Source organism: Lineus longissimus, chromosome 11, assembly GCF_910592395.1.
Source record: "Lineus longissimus chromosome 11, tnLinLong1.2, whole genome shotgun sequence".
In the NCBI taxonomy this organism is placed as follows: Eukaryota; Metazoa; Nemertea; class Pilidiophora; order Heteronemertea; family Lineidae; genus Lineus; species Lineus longissimus.
In genome coordinates, this window is record NC_088318.1 from 5,458,207 (window position 1) to 5,481,791 (window position 23,585).

Below are 23,585 nucleotides of genomic sequence, written 5' to 3' on the forward strand. Positions count from 1 at the left end.
AGGTCAAATCAAAGAAGACCCGGGTGACACATTGAATGGTTGTTAGAATTAGATGTACCTATGATATAAAATTGGTGCCAATCGGGCAAGTCATTACTAGGAATAATGGCATTTTGAAGAATTTAGGATTTGGCCCCCTCCCTGGAGACCAAACGGCAAATCAGATCGCACCAAACTTCGGTACCTGAGATCACCTGACCAAGGGGTACATGTGTACTTAATTTGTGATCAATAGTCATTGCAGTTAGGAAACGTGCCATAGTTACGGCCTGACGGCGAATTTACGCCATTTGACCTCTGTGACCTTGACAAGAAGGTCAAATTAAAAACCTGTGTGACATATACTGTATGGTGGTTAGATGTACCCATGATATCAAATTGGTGGCAATCGGGCAAGAAATTAAGAAATAATCACATTTTTAAGGTTTTTGGATTTTGCCCCCTGGTGGTCAAGTGGTGAATCATATTGGACCAAACTTTGGTCCCTGAGATCACCTGACTAAGGGGTAAATGTGTACCAAATTTGATATCAATAGTCATTGCAGTTTAGAAACGTGCCATCGTTACATCCTAACGGCTAATTTACACCATTTGACCTCTGTGACCTTGAAAAGGAGGTCAAATCAAAAACCCGGAGGATATATGATGCACCTTTGCTAGAAGTACCTACCATATTTTTTTCAAAATTTCCCGACTACTATTAAGGGAGATATTGCATATTTTCACTTTTAACGTTTGTCCCCCTGGTGGCCAAACCATGAAACGAATCGGACCGAAACTTGGTCTCCCAGGTGTCATTACATAAGGGTACATGTGTACCAAGTTTCAACTCAATAGCTCTAACAGTTACGAAACGTGCCCTGCTAACGGACGACGGACGACGACGACGACGACGACGACGACGACGACGACGACGACGACGACGACGACGACGACGACGACGACGACGACGACGACGACGACGACGACGACGACGGACGACGGACGCCACGGTATGGGATAAGCTCACCTCTGCTAAGAGGTGAGCTAAAAAGGTGAAATAAAATTGATCAGGGAATACTATTTTCTCTGTGAAAAAAAACTTACTTCGTTTTCATGTTTAGGCGAAGTGTTGACTCACAAGTTGATTTCGGACCCCCGCTCCTGCAAATCGGTCAGGCAAGGCTACAACATTTTCTTGATCAACATCTGGCTGTGGCTGACGTTCAATGGGCGGCTGTTCATCAAAATCGGGCAGTCCTCTGTCTGTCGCGATGTTATGGAGAACAGCACATACTGTGATGATTTCACATGCCTTTCTCGGTGTGTACCGCAACTGACAATGGAGGCAATGGAATCTCCTTTTTCACTGCCCAATCCCCCTCTCAACTAAGCTTCGTGTGCGTTTATGTGCTCGGTTGTAGCGTTGCTCAGGCACGGTATTTGGGTTTAGGAAAGGGGTCATTAACCATGACCGTACGTTTAGCCGCTGTCCCCCAAAAGAACCTCGTTACCTCTTCGCTCTTCCATCAGTTCGGCCAATCTACTCTCACGTAGGATCACAGAGTCATGTGTACTCCCTGGCCTTTTCGCAACAATGTTGATGAACCTCGCCCTCGAATCCAGGACAACCTGCGTGCTGATCGAATAGTAGTGCTTCCTATTTATGTACCGCCACTCGTGGTCAGATGGTCCCAGTATCCAAATGTGAGTCCCATCTACACATCCAACCACAGCTGGGAAATGGGCAATATCGTAAAATTCATTCACAATATTTCCCATCTCTTGTTGTGATGGGAAGCAAATCACCCGGTCCATCAACGATAGCAGCGCCTCAGTGACCTGCCACAACAACCGGCACATTGTAGGCTGTGAGATTTGGACCGTATCTCTAGCAACCTGTTGAAACAAACCAGAAGCGAATAAACGCAAGGCTACAAGCAGCTTCAGTTCCACGATCGAACCATAGTACCACGATCAAACCGATATCTTTGATAAAGTTCAAGATCATTGTAAGTATCCAATGGATGCAGTCTGTCCCGAAATACACGTTCCCGCCTCATAGCGCGTCGCCGATTTATGTCCATTTGCGCCAACTGCATTAACGCAGCCATCTCGAAGTAGCTTCCTTTACAAAATGATTAAAATTTGTGTTCTAAGCCAACACACTTGGACTTATGACACTCTGATAGATGTCTTAGATTTAGGGGTGAATGTGAGTAGGATACTTTAGGTAAGTAGCTTGGAGAATTCCACTAAGGTATAGCACTTAACTTAGGTACATACTTATTCACCATACTTTGACTCGGTGTATCATGAAATTCTTCCTTAGAATCCTGTTAAGACTATTTTTTAGAATTGGCCGGATGTAATGCTGAATGCTGTAAGGTTCTAAAGGATTTTTTGTCACTTTTTAGCATCTGGTCAGATTTAAAAGTCAGGTGTATACGTAGCAGTTGAAAAAGTTACAGAAGTGTTTATGATCGTAGCTAGACACTCAATGGGAATTCGTAAATAGACAACGTGGCACAACGTTATGTGTAATGTGGATTAGGAGTGTACAATGTGCATAGAGTAGACGGGAAAAAAACTTGTCCCATAATGATAGAAGTCTTGTCCGTTTTTTAGGTGATGTCATATTCGTGAACTTAATATTTGGGGAGACTGGCCTCCTCAGCACATGGCGGTAACAAGTCTATGAGAGAAAACCCCGAAATCAAACCGGGTAGTCGGAGCTCGTCAGCCGGGAAAAAGGCAACCAGACTAGGAAACGGAATCTCAAAACAATAAACCTGACTTCACGGATACAATACCCGTTACACACGACAACGACAGTTGGACTAGTTATTTTTCACGATCAGACAGTGGCGCAACTATCGCCAATAAATCGGGCATGTAGATGTTCAAAAGTCATAACCTTGGAGGACTGATGGCTGATTACAACTTGCTGTATGAGCCGCCGTGGGCATGAGGTCCCTGGTTCCAACTGTTAGCGGTGAGACTCAAGGAATGTCTTCGCTTTACTCCACGTGACCCATTAGGGCTAATTGAGCAGCTCACGTGAGGTCTCATAAAAAGGTTTCAGGATAGGCCGGGGAATAAATTAATGGAAAATAGAAAAACATGTATAATGTTGCAAAAAAGAAATTACATGTACTTCTAAATATTGGCTCACTGTCTATAGTGACCATTAAAGTTGCATGTGTTTTTTAACCTCATTTTGCGATAACCTCGTTTGTCCATAAGGGCTGACCGATTCGGATGGAATCGGCATCATTGGCTGTGTTTGGCATCATAGGTGTCTCGTGAAGTGATTTTGGAAAACAAACCATCGTATATATCTGTTTTTTTCGTTTTTCCATGTAATTTTGCCACGCCCCTTTTCCAGGGTGTTATTCATATTGATTTATTATGGTCATATGTACGTACATTCGTACAAGGGGACGAGCTTACTATGTTCCAACAAATCGAGTAGCCTACATTCGCAAAATGTTGATTTTTTGGAAGCGTGTGAGTAGTGCAAATCGGCCACAAACAATTTATTCCATTTGATTCCATTTGATTCCATCGACAAATATTTAAAGAAAAGAACGAATATCGTGCCAGTTCGATAGTTTCAGGTTTGATTAGTAAGGTTTGATCCGGGGGTGTGATAATGATATGCTACATTAGCCGATAATTAACCTGGGATCGATGAAGTATTGCAGGTGTATGACTGTATGCAACTAAGCTTATGGTGAGCATTCGGAACGAAGTAATCACCGTAATTACCGTCATCCATTGATGTTTACATCGTTCACTGCTTGCTTTCCGTACAAAATCAGTAGGTTTTCAGATGTCGAGGTGATGGAAATACTCATCGAAGTGTCAATTAGTTGTCTGTGAATCGCTGGCAGCATTGGTATGACCTGGTTTGGGTGACACTGACTGACAGAGTTGCACTTGCAGCCTGATGCGGATGGCCGGTGAATTCTGAAGTCAACGTATACGTATAGGCCGGACATCCTAAACAGCGTCCACCAGCGTCCACCAGCGTCCACCAGGCTTCAAAGTTATCAAAATTATATTTTCTTGACATAAATCAATAATATTATCAGTGCAGTGCCCTAAGCGCGCAGCGCCTTTAGGTTGGGGGGAAACCCCCCAAACCCCCTGGTTGGGACCCTGCTATAGTTCCTTCCGACAATTTTTTGTTTTGATAGACAGTTTTCTCCGTGTATCGCATTAGCAGTAACTCAACTCCATCGTCATAATAGCCGGCAAAGAAATGGAAAATGTCCCCCCCCCGAAAGGTGTCCAGACTATCGTAGTCTGGGACTCTGGCAGATTCTAATGTAAAGTGCAAGCTCTATTGAACTCGCGCAACTGTCGCCATGGAGAGCCCCCCCCCCCCCCCCCCCAACCCCCGTCCTTCTGACATGTTTTAGCCAGTGCATTGGGGGAAGGCCCCTCAAACCCCCTATTGGCCTCTCAATAAGTCCTTCTGAGCTGCTTACCCTGGGGCGTTCGAGTGGAACCCCCAAATCTTCATGATGGTGCAGTCCTTTGACACGTTTAACCCAGAGCGAGGAAGAGGTACTCCTTTGGTGGTACCCTAACTGCAACCCTCAACCATGATTACCCTTCCTTTTCACTGGCATGATATTGGCAAGACTCCCAAGTGGTCGTACTGGTGGCTTCCTTGAGACAATTGCTTGTGGTCGTATCTGGGCAACCAATTCAAGGGGTCAGGGATCTAGGGATCAGGTTTTTCCCCCACCAGCATATTGCCGAATGCATAAAAAATTGGTTGGAAAGGGTTTTTGCTGGCCAAGAGACTTGAAGACACTTGACTCTTGAGGAACACCAGACTGATGAACAAAGAACCTGAGGAACATAGAACCCTCTTCATACATGAGAGCATAAAAAGCCTGCTAGCGAATATTGATTATTCTTTAGAAAAAAACGGAAGATCTGCAAAACCAATGGTACCCCATAAAAACATACATTCCTCCTTGAGGTGTCTTCGGATACCACCACGGCCCGTGTGGAATTCGTTCAAAAGGTTTATTGAAATCTCAAAATAAATTTTTTTTCTCGAAACGCCTGCCCGTCTTTTGCTTCATTATTTCGGGATTATATCCATTTTAAGCATCTTTTGGATATTATCACTAAAGTTTCAAAAATCAAAACACATATGTCGGGGGGGGTAAACCCCCAGAAATTGAAGTTTGATTAAAAAACAGTGAGAATAATCGTGTGGTTCTCTCTCGGAGCTCAGAATAGTCGAGTTACTACTTTCGCGCGTTTATCTCTTCTGGCGGCCATTTTAAGTCAAATTTAAGCCATTTGAAACGAATCCATGGACTTGAGAAACATTGTTTACATTGGATGACATCGTATGCACGTTAACCATAGTAGCGCTTCGCAGAAAAACCTATTTTAAGCGCGCATTTTCTGCTGCGCGCTTAAAATAGGTTATTTAAAACATATTTTGCAAGTTTTATTGCAATATATTGAAAAATAAGTGAATTATCTGTGCTAGAACTAGGCCTAGAAGTAGAAGGCTGTAGGAAAAACCCGGAGGAAAGGCTGGCGGTATGTTTCTTCTGGATTAGGCCTACCCACAAGTATGTCTGTGAATAATTTAACAATCTGTAATGAAAAAGGTGAATTCACTGATGACGGCTCATCCAAGGCAACCAATTTGGCCCCAGGCTTTGGCCAGGCTTATTTGCCTTCTCTTCCCAACAGCGATGGATATGAAAACTCCCTGCACTCCTTCGTGTACGTGGTGAAGTCTTTTCAATGTATTTCACTATTTTTAAACAAAGATTAGATTGCTTATGTAAACTCATTCTTATCATGTACATGTATTTTGCAATTAACGTAGCGAGAAGTCACCACTATAACAGATAAAACTTACATCAATACGCCTGCATATTTCACTGGTAGAGTAACCTGGCCCACTAGCACTGGCTCCACCATGTCCGCTTGCACTGGAACGACTACAACAATCGTTCGTGCCAACCAACAAAAAAATGTCCGAAAACGAAGACCATCTAATCCGCCGACATTTTTCTAACAAGCCGGCAGTTTCATAACCCTGGTATGCAAAAGTTATATGGCTCTTGAACGAACTCCCCAACGCCTCATTATCCACATACTTCAAAATTGATGCGGAAAAAATTGCAGTACGCTTCTCGTTCTCCGACACTCCCGCCATTTTGGTTTTTCTCTTCCATAACCTCGGCGGACTAATTCCACATCGCCCGCGGAATGCCGAAGACATTAGAAACCTGCACACCAAACGTCGTCGGCTAACTGGTCACCTTACGACTTTGCCTCCAGACGTAATATTATAGTAGGAGGAGTACACAGCTTCACACCACAAGTTTGTTGTGGCAATCTACGTCATCATGTCTTTAGTGGCCGCATCAGGGACACCATGCTAAGTCACATAAAGTGTGTCGAGGAGGTGTGTCCGCCAGACTACCGCGTGATTGGTTGACCTAGTTGATATCTGTGTCAATTCGTTGTTTTTGCGACGACCAATAATGACGAATCATCAGCAAGAGTATTGACTTGTCGTAGTGGCCGGTAAGGGCGATGGGACGAGGCCTTATCACTAAGTCCGTAGTGTAACTAGTTGTAACAACCCTTCTTGGTTTATGCACATTTTGCAGTATTTATACCCTTAAAGAAGCAAATGCTTTCAACACATATAATCTGTGCCTCTTAATGATTCAGCGATATCTAGAAATCATCACTTGCGTGTTTCCAGGGAATGTGAAGATTTTTTTCATATTTTTGCATTTTTCTCCAAATATAGGGTTTAAAATGTGCCTTAGCCTGATTATACTTCTAAGCTCTTCAATTAGTACTCGCATTTTAGTCTGGTGGTCCGCCATCTTGGATTCAGTAAGTGAACCAATTGGTCCAGTCCCTGTACACATTGACAACATTATAGCAATCATTTCTCACAGTGAGCCATTATCGCCGAAGGGCTTGTTCCACAATTTATTCGTTTGGAAACTGTTATTCGTGCGCGGAGTAGACTCCCTGGACAGCCCATCGCGTCATCCTAACTTGGTCTCCTTATGGACTGTCCGCAGTGGCGGGAATACGTGGGGCTGGACGATTTGATAGTCAAAGGCAATTGCTGTAACGAAACCGTGAGGGCATTTTCTGTCACCGAATCAGAGCGCTCGACCAATACCGCTTTGTCATACATAATAGTGTAGATGATTTTTATTCTCTTAATTCCTACACTTCATTTCTCCCATGGTTTTAGATGGCCAACGTACGCACTGCGTTGTACAGTTAGTTGACCTACATGTCAGTAAACAACAAAGAAAACCAAATTCTGAACTCAAGAAATTGCCGAATGTACAAAGCCAAGTACTCGAGTTTATTCTCTTAGATTTCAACTGCATTGAGGTTTCAGGTCTGCCCGTCACGTGACTGATATTTAAACAGACTGGAGGCATCCTGACCATGTTTACTTCTTTTTTAGTGTTTTATGCATGCTCATCTTCTGCACACACATTGCGACACTTCGACAAATTAATAGATCTTAAAACGAGCGTGCTCAGTAGAAATATCAAAGCAGGTTTTGAATCACAATGATATCAAACAAACAATAGGACATGTGGATGAAATTATGATTTAGATAGCTGCTTGTATCAAATTGAATCCCATCAGAAGTGATGAATTGTAAAGTGTATGGGAGGTTGTTGTCCAGGTTTTTGACCTAAGTTATGCGAAGGCTATGGGACGTGTGTACGATTTATGTTTCAACTTTAAGTTGTCATCGTCTGTGCAGTCAATAAAGCTGCGTGAGATGCTGGCAAATTCGTCGATGACCACTGAAAGGAGTGAGCGGCCTTTTACTCCAGTATCATTGTTCTTCTTCTGTTTCATTAGTAAAGTTTTTTCCTGAAACTGCTTAACGGATTTTTTAAAATTTTGTTTCAGCTATGTTAGAAACACGCGTTATTTTTGCCACTCACAACTCCTGCCGCAAAAAAAACTTTCTCGCAACGTGAGTATACGCCGATTTCGGACTGAAGGGACCCTTGGTATCATTAAGGGCATTGTTAACAAGCTGACGGCTGTCCTGTAACTTTCCATTCTGCAATCACAGTTTCCATCAGTAAATAACACATGAGGTGGACAAATTCAAAAGCGACTAAATTAACACACTTTTTCAATTTTGGTTCCGACTTGACCCGAGTGGGGCCTCCGTTCATAGATACTATTGTGACGATAATGGAAATGATGGTGCGTCGTAATAGTGGGGGTGACGTGATATCGGCGTGCAAGTTTTTTTTCGTACTAGAAATAACGAATTACCCGTTTTTCTACTGTCTAAGAGCTGAAATTAAATTGGAAAAGCATCAAACACATCCAGAAAAATAGTTTACTGATGAACCTGAAGAAGAAAAAACATAACCGAATAATAAGCCGCCCATTCCTTCGCTTATGTAAAACGCAACACATCATTTCCACTGCCCGGGGTAAATCGAGCGCCGATGACATTCGTCTCCGCGCAGCGCGTCGCCTTGCATCGATCTGCACAATGACATGATTGCACAAAGGCCTCGCTCGGGTCGAGACGGGATTCAAATCGGAAAAGTGTGATACGTAAGTGACTTTTCATATTTTTGTTATTTTATGTGTTATCAAATGATGGGAACTGCAATGAATACATGAAAGGCGACTGAGTAGCGACGGCTTGGTGACGATGTCTTTAATAATGCTTGTGATCCTTTAAAGCATACAGCCCGGTGTTTTCATCCGTTGAAAGTGTATCCTAGGTCTTCTCCTGAGATTTTACTTTAAAGTGACGAACGCCGTCTTCCCATACTGTAGAGAAATACATATCTTTAATTAACTTACCTCTTTTGCTGCATCTTCTGACCCTCCTGGAATGATCGAAGCTCACCCTGATAATAAAGAGCCCCTCCCCCAGATCCCCCCCCCCCAACCAAACATGTTGCTTCACAGACTACATGATTTCTGCGTGTACTCGTTGCCAGCAGGTGATAATAACATATGATTTAAGTTTACTGAGGAATAAGGGTATACGGAAAAATAAGGGTCCGTTTACTACCACTTTCTTCCTGACCTTAATGTTGACTTTAATCCATGACACTTGTTACTTGTTTCTTTTATCAACATAATGTCGACATCGCGAAGTCTTCTCAAAGAATATAAAACTTAGGCATTCCACGTTGTTGTTACCGTGACAAACATCTACAAAACTAACCGCGCACTCAATCGGTGAATTCCTTTTCAAATTAACATCGGTAACCGTGTTTGCGACAGCAACATCGTCGCTAGCTGCAAACTTTGTGGGAATCTCTGTTGGAGATTTGTCTTTTAACACGAAACAAGCAGAATACTTTTAGATATGGTATCTCTCAATGCTAGCGCTAGCAATGTAATCTCCCGCATGACGTCAGACCGGGATTAATTCACTCTGAAGTCATGTCATCTTTTGACCACGCTGCATAGGATCGAGTAGCCACCCAAAAACCGACCAACCACAAATTCAGTAAAAATCTCATAGTCGTATATGGATACTGTATACATTGTGAGCGTGTATACTTACCCTTCGAAGAAAGAACTAAACATATTGGTAAGTTTAGGAGCAAAAATAACACCACGTGTATATCGGGAAAACCCATTAAAATTCCAGAAAAGTTGTTTTGATGGTAATTTATGCGTCTAGAGTAGGGCTTTGTTCACGATTCGGGTAAGTAAGAGAAAACGATAGTTCGTATTTTATTCAAACTAACCGCTGATTGGGCCTTGTTAATATACCAATATCAAAGGACCACCAGGAATTGATATCTCATTGGAGGTTTTGGTTGTCTCGCCATAACCGCGAAGTATTGGCCACAACCGAGACGGAGCAGCGGTTCTCGCCAACATTTTAGCGCCACCTGAGCTGTTGTGGTGACACAAAAACCTAAAACCTAAAACACTTGCATTAGAAATAAATATTATTGTGACCGTAATAGTTGAATTCAAAATTCAAATTTTCGAAGGCGCATATAGTGTATTTGCAATAACTGCGGTTCGTTATAAAGTGTTTTATTAAATATGAGACTTCACGAGTACTTTTTAGGGGAAATAAAAATCTGGCAGTGCGTTTAGATCTGAAGTTTACATAACAAGTGCGATAGTTTTCGATCCAATTGATCATACTTACAGTTATTGTAAAGGATCGTGACGTCATTTTGTTTTAACATGTAAGGGAATATCATTACCTGAGCCATCATACCGTCAAGGCGAGTTCCAAATAAAACCTTGTCACCAGCGGGAAGGCCTCCTCCGGATTTCCGCAATGGTTGCGCAATATACGATTTATTATTCACATAATTAATCACGTGATTCTTCCTCGGATTGTAGCTAGTCGTCAGAAGTTGCCATGTACCCATCCCTGTTTTACCTCGGAGAGCTTCACCAGCTTCGTACAAGTAAACGGTTCGCCTAATTCGTGTAAATAAACTCAAATGGAGTGTTTTATCAGTTAACATAAAGTTGACGTCATACTTTCTATGAACAATGTGCCTAAAAGGGCTTCTTTGATATGCAATGTAGCTTTGGTCTATCCTGGCAAGTACGGATATAGTGAACGGGTTACCTTTATACAGATTTAGTGCATCAATCTTAATAAATGGCGACAATTCTCCGTATCCATTCGAGAGTTTCTCTGGGTTGAATCCAACAGACAGTACTTCGCCAAAATGAGATGATTGGACGAATTCACAGTTGTAGTAGCTAAAACATCGAAGATATAAACAATTATTATAATCAGAGGCAAAAGCTGACATACAATGTTGTGTTCCATGATGATTAGCCATATACGACCCATAGCTATATGATCACCCTATTTCGCCCGCTGTACATGTATTTCATCATTATTCCTGACGCAATTTGAATTTTTCAGCGAAATCCTTTTTTTTACATTTTGGACAACATTACATCAAAATCAGTTTGTTTCGCCCGTTTCTTCAGGATTTGTTGTGCGATGGCGTTGCAGTCGTTTCTGGAACTAGGCACATGTGCTTGACCAAATATTCAAATAATGCTTGTCATTTTTTCTTGGCCATAGGTGGAAAAAAACGTGCATTCCTGGATGTCTTTTTCGACCATTACTGTACAAAACGCACAAAAATGTAATAATAATAATAATGTGACTAAAACCTTTTTATAATTTAGAGCCCATGAAAATGCCCAAACTTAATTAGTATGAGCACGGAACACATTTGATTGTAGTGGAGTATCACAAGACATGTTGGAACAACAGTTATCAATGTCTGTTTGCAAATACTAACCTCAAGTTCTTCATACTACTGTTGAGATACATTTTATGAGATGCTGAAAGAGAAAACGAAATCGCTACCTCCTTTCTAGAGTAAAAAGATGTATCTTTGCCATGTTCAACATTCATTCCTCGGCATGATGGAGATTATGACGCGCGCCGTTGTCACCACGCTAAGCGGGCGAGCGTATGGGGCCGTAGTGACGTTCGTTGTGAATAGATTTAACGTGGGGATTAAGACCTCAGAGTATATTAGAGAGGATTCTGTCCAATACAATTTACTCCAGCCACGGACTAATTTCTCAAGGAGCTGGATAGAATTATAGTATCATTTAAGATGTGCTTATTCACGCCTACCTGAAGAAAGTAAGTCCTGCAAAGCCTGGTTCGATGACAGAGTTCTTCTGACCAGACAGGTGACGATGAAAAGTATATATAACATGGCTACTGCTCTGACTATATGAGAGTTAGATAATGGACGGAATCATCGACTGAAATATAACTAACCTCCCCTGCCATTACTGAGAAAGCAAGAGGTGCGAATTCCTCCTTTGACTAAAAGTACGCTGGTCAGCAGAAAAGACCTTTTGCTAGCAACCGGTTAGGTAAACGTTCAACTATTGTGTCGGCATACGCACACAAAATAATACCACTCAACACTGAATGTAGTCGCTTGCCTTTCCGGGCGGTTGGGAAGGCTCACTATATCGTTCCTCCCTGTCAACACACACGATGCAACACGCTGATATGACTGAAATGTTGCTCCCATGCAAGCCATGCTCTGCTCCTGTCGGTGCAACTATTGAGAGAGGCCTATTCTATTATGTGGAGAATAAACCCTGCCACAATGGTCTGCCACATTCACGATTGATAATCTGCCAATATTTGAATGAAGTCATTCAAATCTATGAAATCACTACCGATCAACAATGTTTTGTAATCATTGTCATTGTAGAAGCCAATTTATTTCATTCTGATCTGTTATGTATTTCTAATTATCATGATCACTTCTTCCGTTTAATTTAGCTACCTCTGAAACTTTCAGAGCATCATTGGAAAAAACCTCTAAATTTGTATCTAGAAACCCCTTACATTTAGGCTAACCCTTCTTCATTGTTAGCAGTCGGTTAATCTCTGCACATGTAGTAGGAGCTTCAAGGAGACAGGACTGGCCAATCATTTCATTTATCAATCAGTATCACTATTATCAGTTTTAAGGTATAGGAAGGTTTTAGGAAATCCTGTAGGAGTTAGATATATATATGCACATAAAGTTTGGTGAGTCTCCCACTTTATTCTTATTCTCAGTTTAGGTTATAACGGTTTAGAGTTGCCTCAGATGACCTCAGCACCTGTAAGGATTGAATGTATTCAGTTATTCTCTATTTCATGTAATTTGCTTGAGTTATGTTCGGAATCTCCTATAACTATACTTTGTATCTTTAATACCACTTCATATTTATTATCTTGTCAAGAGTAATTCTTAACTTAGATTGAAAGTGGCGTATATTAGCTAGTTTAAACTTTTAAGTGTTTTTTCACAAGTGAGAGCCATGTGGTCCATTGTATTTGATTCTTTAATGGCCGACATGTTTAGGCAAGACCCTGGAGGAGTTAATAGTATGACAATGGTATCATTGTGGCGTGGCCCTTCCCAGAATTCATAAGCATACCCTGCACAGCTTAGCAAGGGAACAATTGGGACATGACCTTAGGCTAAGGTGACCAGGATACAGGAAAAATTATATAATAATTTGACCCATTTGGGAGATTGGCTCCAATGTTTGGGTGGATGGATTAGCGTAATTTGTTGTTATTGTGATATCTGTATTATGACTGTGTGACTCAATAGGGAGTCTGTTGGTTTGTTTATATGCTATGCTACAATGCAATGCTAAAGCTTTAGCGCATGTCCCTCCATGCTTTGGGTTCTATGCATTGGTTGGTAACTTATGTGTCTTATGTTCTTTATCATTATGTTTTATGTCTGTCTTTGTATATATTTCAGTTAATCGTATCATCTCGTCTAATAGGAAAAGAAAGGCTGAATATAACTAAAAGGAGTTTGTTTAGTTTTTGCTTTGGACGCATTACAAACAACTCGCCAGATATCGCTCTTACAGTCATGTTTTATCATGTTTTCGTTTTTTCTCTCAGAACCTGCGAACGGGTGGTTCTGAAAAATATGATACATATGACGCTGCGAGAAAATGTTCATATTCAATAAACGACGTCCATCCGGTCCTCAGGATGAAAAGATTATTTTTTAGATACTATTTGGATTTTGAGATAAGAGTCCGGGCCCGTATTTATCAAGCAACTTAAGTTAGGTATGCCTGAGCGGTGAGTACCATACTAAGCTAAGTACCATACTTATGTTGGAATTCACAACTTGACTTAAGTACCTACATAGCTAAGTAGTATACTCAAATTTAGGAATGGTGCCTAGATGTGTCCAAATGTAATTTCCAAGGGTGTATGTCACATTTCACAGGCCTTTTATGTACATTTCTGTGGTTTGGGGAAGGTTCTAGGTCGAGCGCCTCAATGACCACAATGATAAGCTGTGTATTACGATTCAGATTTCATATTGGGTAATGCTTTGGTGATAGGCCTATACTAACTGGGCATGGGCCGGTATCCACTAATTTAGAGCAGTATAGACGCAATGGCTAAGTTGACAAGGCAACCAAACTTTACAGAGGCTGAAGTGCTGAGATTGACAGAAGAATATGAAAAGGAATTTGATTTGCTTGTTTCCAAATTCGGGCCGAACGTCATATCTCAGAAAAAGGCCCAGGCATGGGTTCGAATCACAGAAGCAATGAACGCACGCAATCCATCGGTTGTGCGGACGAAATCGCAGTTGCTGAAGAAGTGGCAGAACATGTGCAGCAACATGAAAGATGAATAACGGAAACATCGAAAGGAGAGTGCAAAAACAGGTACGTTTGTTTATTACTTCCTCAAATTTATCTCAACGTCTTCCCTCTTAGGTGGTGGACCTCCGCCAGACCAACCGACTCAGTTATCACAGAAGATAGCATCAATTATAGGCGAGAATGATCCTACGGTGTATGGAATTGATGGTGGCATGGATAGTTTAGTTCCAATTGCAAGTCCAAGTACAAGTCTTTCAACATGTTCAAGTGTTGGAGATATCCCTGATAAAGTCGTGGTAGCTAGGAAGTTCCCGAGGCAACCAAGTCAAGCAGCATCAACCTTCCCCATGTACAAATCAGCGTACAGTGCAGCATCATCATTACCAAGTCCCTGTCCTGCCATCGATGATGATAATCTGGAAACACCGAAGAAAAAGAAGAAAAGTGAGGAATCAAGTGAACTGTTTGGATTGCAAAAGGAGTTGCTCTTACTGGAGAAAGAACGAGCTAATCTAGAGATAGAAAAGTTGAAAGTGGAGAAAGAAAAGCTGAAAATGGAGAAAGAAAAGTTATCATTAGAGATCGAGCTTTTGAAAAGTCAGAAACTAACTGCAACCACTACTACATCAAATCCCAGTTTCACTTACAGGCCACAGACGCCACCTTCTCGACCTGCTAACAATGATTATTTGTCTCATCAGCATTATCATAATCCGTGAATGTGATTCTCTTGATAAAGTTTATAAGGTGAAATAAAATTGATCAGGGAATACTATTTTCTCTGTGAAAAAAACCTTACTTCGTTTTCATGTTTAGGCGAAGTGTTGATTCACAAGTTGATTTCGGACCCCCGCTCCTGTAAATCGGTCAGGCAAGGCTACAACATTTTCTTGATCAACATCTGGCTGTGGCTGACGTTCAATGGGCGGCTGTTCATCAACATCGGGCAGTCCTCTGTCTATTGCGATGTTATGGAGAATAGCACATACTGTGATGATTTCACATGCCTTTCTCGGTGTGTAACGCAACGGACCATGGAGGCAATGGAATCTCCTTTTCCACTGCCCAGTCCCCCTCTCAACTAAGCTTCGTGTGCGTTTATGTGCTCGGTTGTAGCGTTGCTCAGGCACGGTATTTGGGTTTAGGAAAGGGGTCATTAACCATGACCGTACGGCGTAGTCGCTGTCCCCCAAAAGAACCTCGTTACCTCTTCGCTCTTCCATCAGTTCGGCCAATCTACTCTCACGTAGGATCACAGAGTCATGTGTACTCCCTCACCACTTCGCAACAATGTTGATGAACCTCGCCCTCGAATCCAGGACAACCTGCGTGTTGATCAAATAGTAGTGCTTTCTATTTATGTACCACCACTCGTGGTCAGATGGCCCCAGTATCCAAATGTGAGTCCCATCTACACATCCAACAACAGCTGGGAAATGGGCAATATCGTAAAATTCATTCACAATATTTTCCATCTCTTGTTGTGATGGGAAGCAAATCACCAAGCCCATCAACGATAGCAGCGCCTCAGTGACCTGCCACAACACCCGGCACATTGTAGGCTGTGAGATTTGGACCGTATCTCCAGCAACCTGTTGAAACGAACCAGAAGCGAATAAACGCAAGGCTACAAGCAGCTTCAGTTCGCATGGCAATGCATGAGTTCTGTTAGTATCCGGCTCCAAGTTTTCCCTGATAACGTTGGCAAGGTCTAAAATAGTACCACGATCAAACCGATATCTTTGATAAAGTTCAAGATCATTGTAAGTATCCAATGGATGCAGTCTGTCCCGAAATACACGTTCCCGCCTCATGGTGCGTCGCCGATTTATGTCCATTTGCGCCAACAGCATTAACGCAACCATCTCGAAGTAGCTTCCTTTACGAAATGATTAAAATTTGTGTTCTAAGCCAACACACTAAGACTTATGACACTCTAATAGGTGTCTTAGATTTAGGGGTGGATGTGAGTAGGATACTTTAGGTAAGTAGCTTGGAGAATTCCACTTAGGTATAGCACTTAACTTAGGTACATACTTATTCACCATACTTTGACTCGGTGTATCATGAAATTCTTCCTTAGAATCCTGTTAAGACTATTTTTTAGAACTGGCCGGATGTTATGCTGAATGCTGTAAGGTTCTAAAGGATTTTTTGTCACTTTTTAGCATCTGGTCAGATTTAAAAGTCCGGTGTATACCTAGCGGTTGAAAAAGTTACAGAAGTGTTTATGATCGTAGCTAGACACTCAATGGGAATTCGTAAATAGACAACGTGGCACAACGCTATTTGAAATGTGGATAAGGAGTGTACAATGTGCATGGAGTAGACGGGAAAAAAACTCGTCCCATAATGATAGAAGCCTGGTCTGTTTTTTAGGTGATGTCATATTCGTGAACTTAATATTTGGGGAGACTAGCCTTCTCAGCCCAGGAACCAGTCTATGAGAGAAAACCCCGAAATCAAACCGGGTAGTCGGAGCTCGTCATCCGGGAGAAAGGCAACCAGACCAGGAAACGGAATCTCAAAACAATAAACCTGACTTCACGGATATAATACCTGTTACACACTACAACGACCGTTGGACTAGTCATATTTCAAGATTAGACAGTGGCGCAACTATCGCGAATAAATCGGGCATGTAGATGTTCAAAAGTCATAACCGTGGAGGACTGATGGCTGATTACAACTTGCTGTAGGAGCCGCCGTGGGCATGAAGTCCCTGGCTCCCACTGTTAGCGGTGAGACTCAATGAATGTCTTCGCCTTACTCCACGTGACCCAGTAGGGCTAATTAAGCAGCTCACGTGAGGTCTCCAAAAAGGTTTCAGGATAGGCCGGGGAATAAATTAATGGAAAATGGAAAAACATGTATAATGTAGCAAAAAAGAAATTACATTTACTACTAAATATTCCATAATTTATTTGTTTGGAAACTGTTATTCGTGCACGGAGTAGACTCCCTGGGCAGCCCATCACGTCATCCTAACTTGGTCTCCTTGTGGACTGTCCGGCAAATAGCGGGAATACGTGGGGCTGGACGATTTGATAGTCAAAGGCAATTGCTGTAACGAAACCGTGAGGGCATTTTCTGTCAACGAATCAGAGCGCTCGACCAATACCGCTTTGTCATACATAATAGTGTAGATGATTTTTATTCTCTTCATTCGTACACTTTATTTCTCCCATGGTTTTAGATGGCCAACGTACGCACTGCGTTGTACAGTTAGTTGACCTACATGTCAATAAACTACAAAGAAAACCAAATTCTGAACTCAAGAAATTGCCGAATGTACAAAGCCAAGCACTCGAGTTTATACTCTTAGATTTCAACTGCATTGAGGTTTCAGGTCTGCCCACCACGTGACTGATATTTAAAGGCCCATTATGCGGACGAACCAGTCCAGGCATAATTGATTTTATGATTGAAGCAAGAGTGACTAATTTCTATTTATAACTGTGCTGACTCTGCATGTTATCATCAGGGGCAGCGGTGCAGATTCTGGGAATCGGCGGGATCTTTCAGCCAATCAGGGGGCCGTCTTTCCCCGGCCTATTTACCCACGCGGATGAATCTCGCGCGAACCCGCCATTCCAGGAACTTGCTTCAGATTAGCAAGACAACTTCTGCGATTTTTCGCTAATTTCTGGAATCGTTTCACTCGGTAGTATAATATTTATATATTCTGTCGATCTTGTTAGGGGTACATTTCAGGTACAGCCACTTAGGGTGGACGTGTCACCTGCTTAAGTGCCTATTATCGACTTTTTTCTACCGACTTTTTCCACTGCTCGGTATTCCGTGTACATTTGCAGTGCATTCCATCCCCTCACGTACTTTTCCTTTGTCTTCAGTTGGCGCTATGGCGGCCCATCTTGTGCATGCTGCCGGCGTTGGTAACTACCAACGATGACCTCAGACTCGCGTATCTGTAGTGGGACATAGCTACGTGAGGCGTTTGATGGAATTTTCACGCGATTTCGCGTCAAAAGAGGCTTTTGTTGATGTGCACCCAGCCCAACCTCGGCCCAACTTGTTTGATCTGGATGACTGTGCCATCCGTTGGCATCACATCAGTGGGGACACCGTCTCATCTCTGTCCAAGAATCAGGCTGTATGGCGCAATTTACGAGCTTTCCAGCCTAACATTCTGTTCCTACAGATTGGATCTAATGACTTGGATGAGATGGGTTGGGGTGCTCAGCCCATGCATGTGGCATATGCTGTGTCCGAGTTGGTTGATGAATATGTCAGGGAATTACCTGGCTTATCTAAGGTTTTTGTCGGCCAACTCATCCAACGACTAAGGACCCGTACCAGACATCTTTCAGTGTCTGATTACAACGCCAGGATACATCAGACCAATGGATACGTCCGTAATTTCTGTAACCCCAATGGTACAGTGCCGGTCATCTTCTGGCGCCACAAGGGTCTATCACGGTCGACACAGCATGTCCATCATCATGACGGGACCCACCTCAATGACCTGGGTCATCTTAAACTCTACAGGAGCATTCGCGGTGCTGTCAGATCTTGTGCCGTAGGAGCCCGCGGCTAGAAATATACATGTAGGCCAGTTACAGCTGCGTAGCCTTTTGGGGTATGCGTCTCATGAGCTACTCTGGTTCAATCTATTGTACATTAGAGGGCGCCTCAGGCACCCCCCCTCACTTGGCATGGTTTAATTTTCCCTTGCCTCGTCTCAAATTACCTTAGGCTCTTGTGTCCTTGGTTCTTTGGAGCCCCTGGACACCCTGAGCCAACAATTTATTAATCCCTTTTATGGTAACATCCTTGGCTTCTTCGGTCCTTGGATGCACTGTCGGATTAATCAATACAAATTTTGCGCTCTTGTGTTCTTGGCATATTTTGCCCCTGGACACCCGGAGCAATAATCTTTTATTGCGCTCTTGTGTTCTTGGCATATCCTGCCCCTGAACACCCTGAGCTAACTTTCTGTTGCACGGCTGTAACATGCGGTGTTTTTCGTTCTTGTGGCTCTTTGTCACCATGGACATCTTACATTATACTTTAGCCTGGGTCCTATTGGCCTTCTCAGGCATTTATGCTCTTTGTTTTGCATACCTACATGTATGTCACATCAAAGAGTTTTCACCTCTATTTTATGCAAGGTTCTGGATTCCGCTCCCTCGTTTCAGGTATGGCGGCGCAACCGCAAGGCACCAGAGCCAAGGGCAAGAAACGGGCGGCCCCTATGCCTGCAACAGGAAACCAGGCGCCCAGGCCTGCTAGGAGGAGAAGAAACATAACAGCAGCCGCTGGCTCCAGCGATGCCCTCGCCATGTCATCTGGTAGCCAAGACGGCCCCTCGTTGGCGGACAATGCTAGCAGTACCCAAAGCGTACCATCAGTAGCGGACATGTTTGCTGAAATGAAAACCATGATGTCAACCATGGTTACCCTTATAGCAGGACAGCATAACGTCCGCAATGACGGCCCAAACGTCGGCGTTGGAGGGGGCATTAATGCAGTGGCGCAACCCCACGGGAGTGTTGTTACGATGCAGCCAGGTCATGGACTCAGCTCAACTATCCATCCGTACAACCCAATACAGTCGTCACATTCGGTACAGCCGGCTTCCAATTTGGGCGACCCCACAGCAGCCAGCCCGTCGATGAATCTACATGTGCAACAACCTGGAAACATGGAACATTGTAACGCTACTGCAATTCACCTTAACGGGCCCCTTCTGGGGCAGGTAACAGGTACAGCTGTGGCTAATGCAGTTTACCCCGTAGGCTCGCCGTCGTATTCTGCCAGAGACCGAAATGGGTCTATGATATCGGCTGCTAGGCCTCTCTATTATGGTGTGCCCGACAAGGTAAAGGAGAGGGTTTGGGCGGGGAAGTATGTGGATTTCCACGACTTCCAAACCCCATCATACGACAAGCCTCAGAGGCCCAGGTCCACCATTATATCAACAGATGGCGACGGGGAGCCTATTACTCTATCTATTGGAAGGGAGAGGAAGGATAAGCCTCTGTCCATCTTCCAGTGGTTGTCATGTTTTGACATATTCGCGTCGGTACACTGTATGAAGACGCCGGGAGATGCACAGAGGCTTATGCGCTACTCCGCCCTTATTAAAGAAATTTGCGACGACGGAGGGGATTGGCGTTTTTACGATGAAAGTTTTAGGCGATGGCGGGAGGAGGAACCCCTAGAGTGGTCCGAAATTGCCCATGTACTTTTGTACAAGGCACATTCTCGGGGACCGTCGGAGTATAAAGATTCTGACAGGAAGGGATCTTCCGTCAAAAAGTCACATGCTCAGTCCTTTCGTCCCGGCCAGTCCTCTGCCTCCTTCCCCAGAGGGTCATGCTGGCGCTTCCAGAAACACGGGAAGTGTGTCAAAGGCGACAAATGCGCCTTCCCCCACACTTGCACCAAGTGCCAGGGTTCTCACCCCAGCTTCCAGTGTAGACACACCCCCACTTTCAAAAAGGACAGCGCCAAGCCTTCAGATTCCAAACAACAGTCCCAAAAATAATCACCTACCCTCCTTGAAAACGCCTCTCCCCTCCCCAGTCAAAGGTGAGATCCTGTGCTCCTATCTTAACGGCTATGACCCTGTTAAGACTAATTATCTTAAGAACGGTTTCTCTGTTGGTTTTAGGTTAAATTACCAGGGTAGTCCTGGCTCATTAGTTTGTGATAATTTGACCTCCTCAAAAATTCATCATGATATTGTATCCTCCAAAATTCAAAAAGAGCTAGCGGCAGGGAGAATAGCTGGTCCTTTCACTAACCCTCCTTTTCCCAATTTTCATGTTTCCCCTTTAGGGGTAGTCCCTAAAAAGACTCCGGGGGAGTTCAGGATGATTCACCATCTCTCATTTCCTGAAGGACCTTCCGTCAATGATGGCATCCCCTTTGAATCCAAACATGTAAATTATGCCTCTATTTGGGAGGCCATTAACAAAATTAAATCACTTACAAATTCAGTTTTCCTTGCAAAAACCGACATCAAGTCGGCTTTTCGTATCATACCTATTCACCCTTCCGATTATCACTTGCTCGGTTTTACCTGGGAGGGCAAATATTATTATGACAAGGTGTTGCCCATGGGGTGTGGCAGCAGTTGCTCCATCTTTGAAGCCCTGAGTACTGCTGTTCAATGGATAGCAGTAAACAAACTAGGTATTTCTGCTATGGTACATATTTTAGATGACTTTTTACTCATTATTCATGGACGAGTTCGATGTGCTCAGAAGTTAGATCTGTTCAAAAAGTTATGTATTGTAGTGGGCATTCCACTTGTTCTTAACAAAACTTTCGGCCCAGAGCAGGTCATGCCGTTTGTGGGCATCGAACTCGATACAATTATTTTTCAAGCCCGCCTCCCCGCTGACAAGTTGGCAAAATGTCGGTCCCAAATCTCATTTCTTCTCAACAGGTCGTCGGTTACCCTGCGGGAATTACAGTCGGTCATTGGGCTTCTCAACTTTGCCTGCTCCGTCGTCCTGCCTGGTCGCGCCTTCCTCCGGCGCCTTATCGACCTCACCATCGGGTTTTCCCGCCCATTTCATCATATCCGCTTGAATTCTGAAGCGAAAGCCGACTTGTCTGTTTGGAACGCATTTCTTGCTAATTTCAACGGTGTTTCCTTTTTTCATGGTGATATCTGGGTTTCTAGCACTAAGCTCAAACTACATACCGACTCTGCTGGGAGTCTGGGTTTTGGGGCGATTTTTGGCTCCCACTGGTTATTTGGAGCTTGGCCCTCACGGTGGAAATCATTTCACATCACCTTTCTAGAATTCTACCCTATTGTAGCCGCTCTGTTTGTATGGGGCCACCTTTGGAAGAACCAATGCATTGTGTTTCTCTCGGATAACCAAGCCGTTGTCCACATTATCAATAAGCAATCGTCCAAGGATAAACGGGTTATGTGTTTGGTTCGTAAGCTTGTTTTGCGTTGTTTACAACTTAATATCCGCTTCAGGGCCGAGCACGTCCCTGGGAAGCTTAACACCTTACCGGATATGATTTCCCGGTTTCAGGTCAATGCGGCACGCCAGTTGGCCCCATGGTTGGACCAAGACCCGTCACTGCTTCCGGAAGATATATCCCCCAGGGGGTTGCTGATTCCTTGAACGTGTTGGTAGGAGGGGTGCTGAGCGAGTCAGCAAAGCAAAGTTACAATAGAGCCTGGACAATATATCTAAATTTTTGTACATACGTGTTACACTGTGATTGTTCTTTGCCATTATCGGTCTCTGATTGTACCTTGTTTGTAGCTTATCTATATTCTAAGAATTATGCGCCAGCAACTATAGCGAGCTACCTGTCGGCCGTCTGCTTCACTATGAAGTGGCATGGGTATCCAGACCCTTCTTCATCCTTTCTAGTCAAGAAACTGCTGGGCGCTGCCCAGAATTTGAAGGGGAGTTCCGACATTCGTCTCCCTATAACAAAACCTATTCTGGTCAGGTTGCTCGCTGCAGTTCCTCGGGTATTCCCCCTTAGGTACCAACAACTTTTAGTGCGCGCCATGTTTTCTACCGCTTTCCATGCATGCCTTAGGATCGGGGAAATGGTACCTAAAACCTGTAACCCGTTATATAGTTCCACTTGTATTCAGCTGGGCGATGTCACCGTTGCACGGGGCGAGGCCACCATTTCCGTTTTGAGGTTCAAGTCCAGCAGGACTCAAGGACCGCAGTTTATACACCTCGCTTCAGGTTCAGCACCCTGCCCTATTGCAGCATTAACAGATTATTTGTCACTTAGGGGGACTACTCCAGGGCCTCTCTTTTTGGCTCCGTCCGGTGCACCCCTCCTCAGGAGGGACTTTGACCGCATGTTGAAACTTGTATTGGCTTTCTGCGGCCTGGACTCGAGTAGGTTTAAAGGCCATTCATTTCGGATCGGTGCTAGTAGCGAAGCAGCACGGCAAGGCAAGTCAGACACTCAAATACGTCTGCTAGGTCGATGGTCTTCTGACGCCTTTCGTAAATACATTCGTATTAACTGATATACCACAACTTTTGTGTCGGGCCCTCTGTCTCATGCAGGGGCTCGCGACACTACCACTTATGTGTGTGTATCAGGCAGCCAGCCAATGTAATCTGGGTTTTTTCTGTTCAAAGTTGTACTCCTAATTGGTACATCCATCTCTTTAAATTGCAATTTTCTCTATGTAAGTAACTGTGCTGACTCTGCAAGTTATCATCAGGGGCAGCGGTGCAGATTCTGGGAATCGGCGGGATCTTTCAGCCAATCAGGGGGCCGTCTTTCCCCGGCCTATTTACCCACGCGGATGAATCTCGCGCGAACCCGCCATTCCAGGAACTTGCTTCAGATTAGCAAGACAACTTCTGTGATTTTTCGCTAACCGTCCTCCACCCCCACCACCTCCGGGGCACCCCTCGCTGGTCAGGTGACGT

At 43.7% G+C, this 23,585-nt stretch overlaps 1 protein-coding gene across 1 annotated transcript; it reads left to right on the forward strand.

The window, feature by feature from the left end:
- Window positions 1-19,336: 19,336 nt before the first annotated feature.
- LOC135496071 (uncharacterized) lies at window positions 19,337-23,173 on the forward strand. The gene is made up of 2 exons (XM_064785188.1): window positions 19,337-19,901; window positions 22,200-23,173. Exons 1-2 carry the CDS (start codon window positions 19,337-19,339, stop codon window positions 23,171-23,173), a joined length of 1,539 nt encoding a protein of 512 aa, XP_064641258.1.
- Window positions 23,174-23,585: the final 412 nt, after the last annotated feature.

What these genes read in the sequence shown, in the direction of transcription:
- LOC135496071 (XM_064785188.1), top strand. Translation starts at nt 19,337, where the DNA reads ATGGCGGCGCAACCGCAAGGCACCAGAGCCAAGGGCAAGAAACGGGCG. An exon ending in CCTTCTGGGGCAGGTAACAG is followed by an intron (nt 19,902 to 22,199) that starts GTACAGCTGTGG and finishes TCCCGGTTTCAG; the next exon opens with GTCAATGCGGCACGCCAGTT.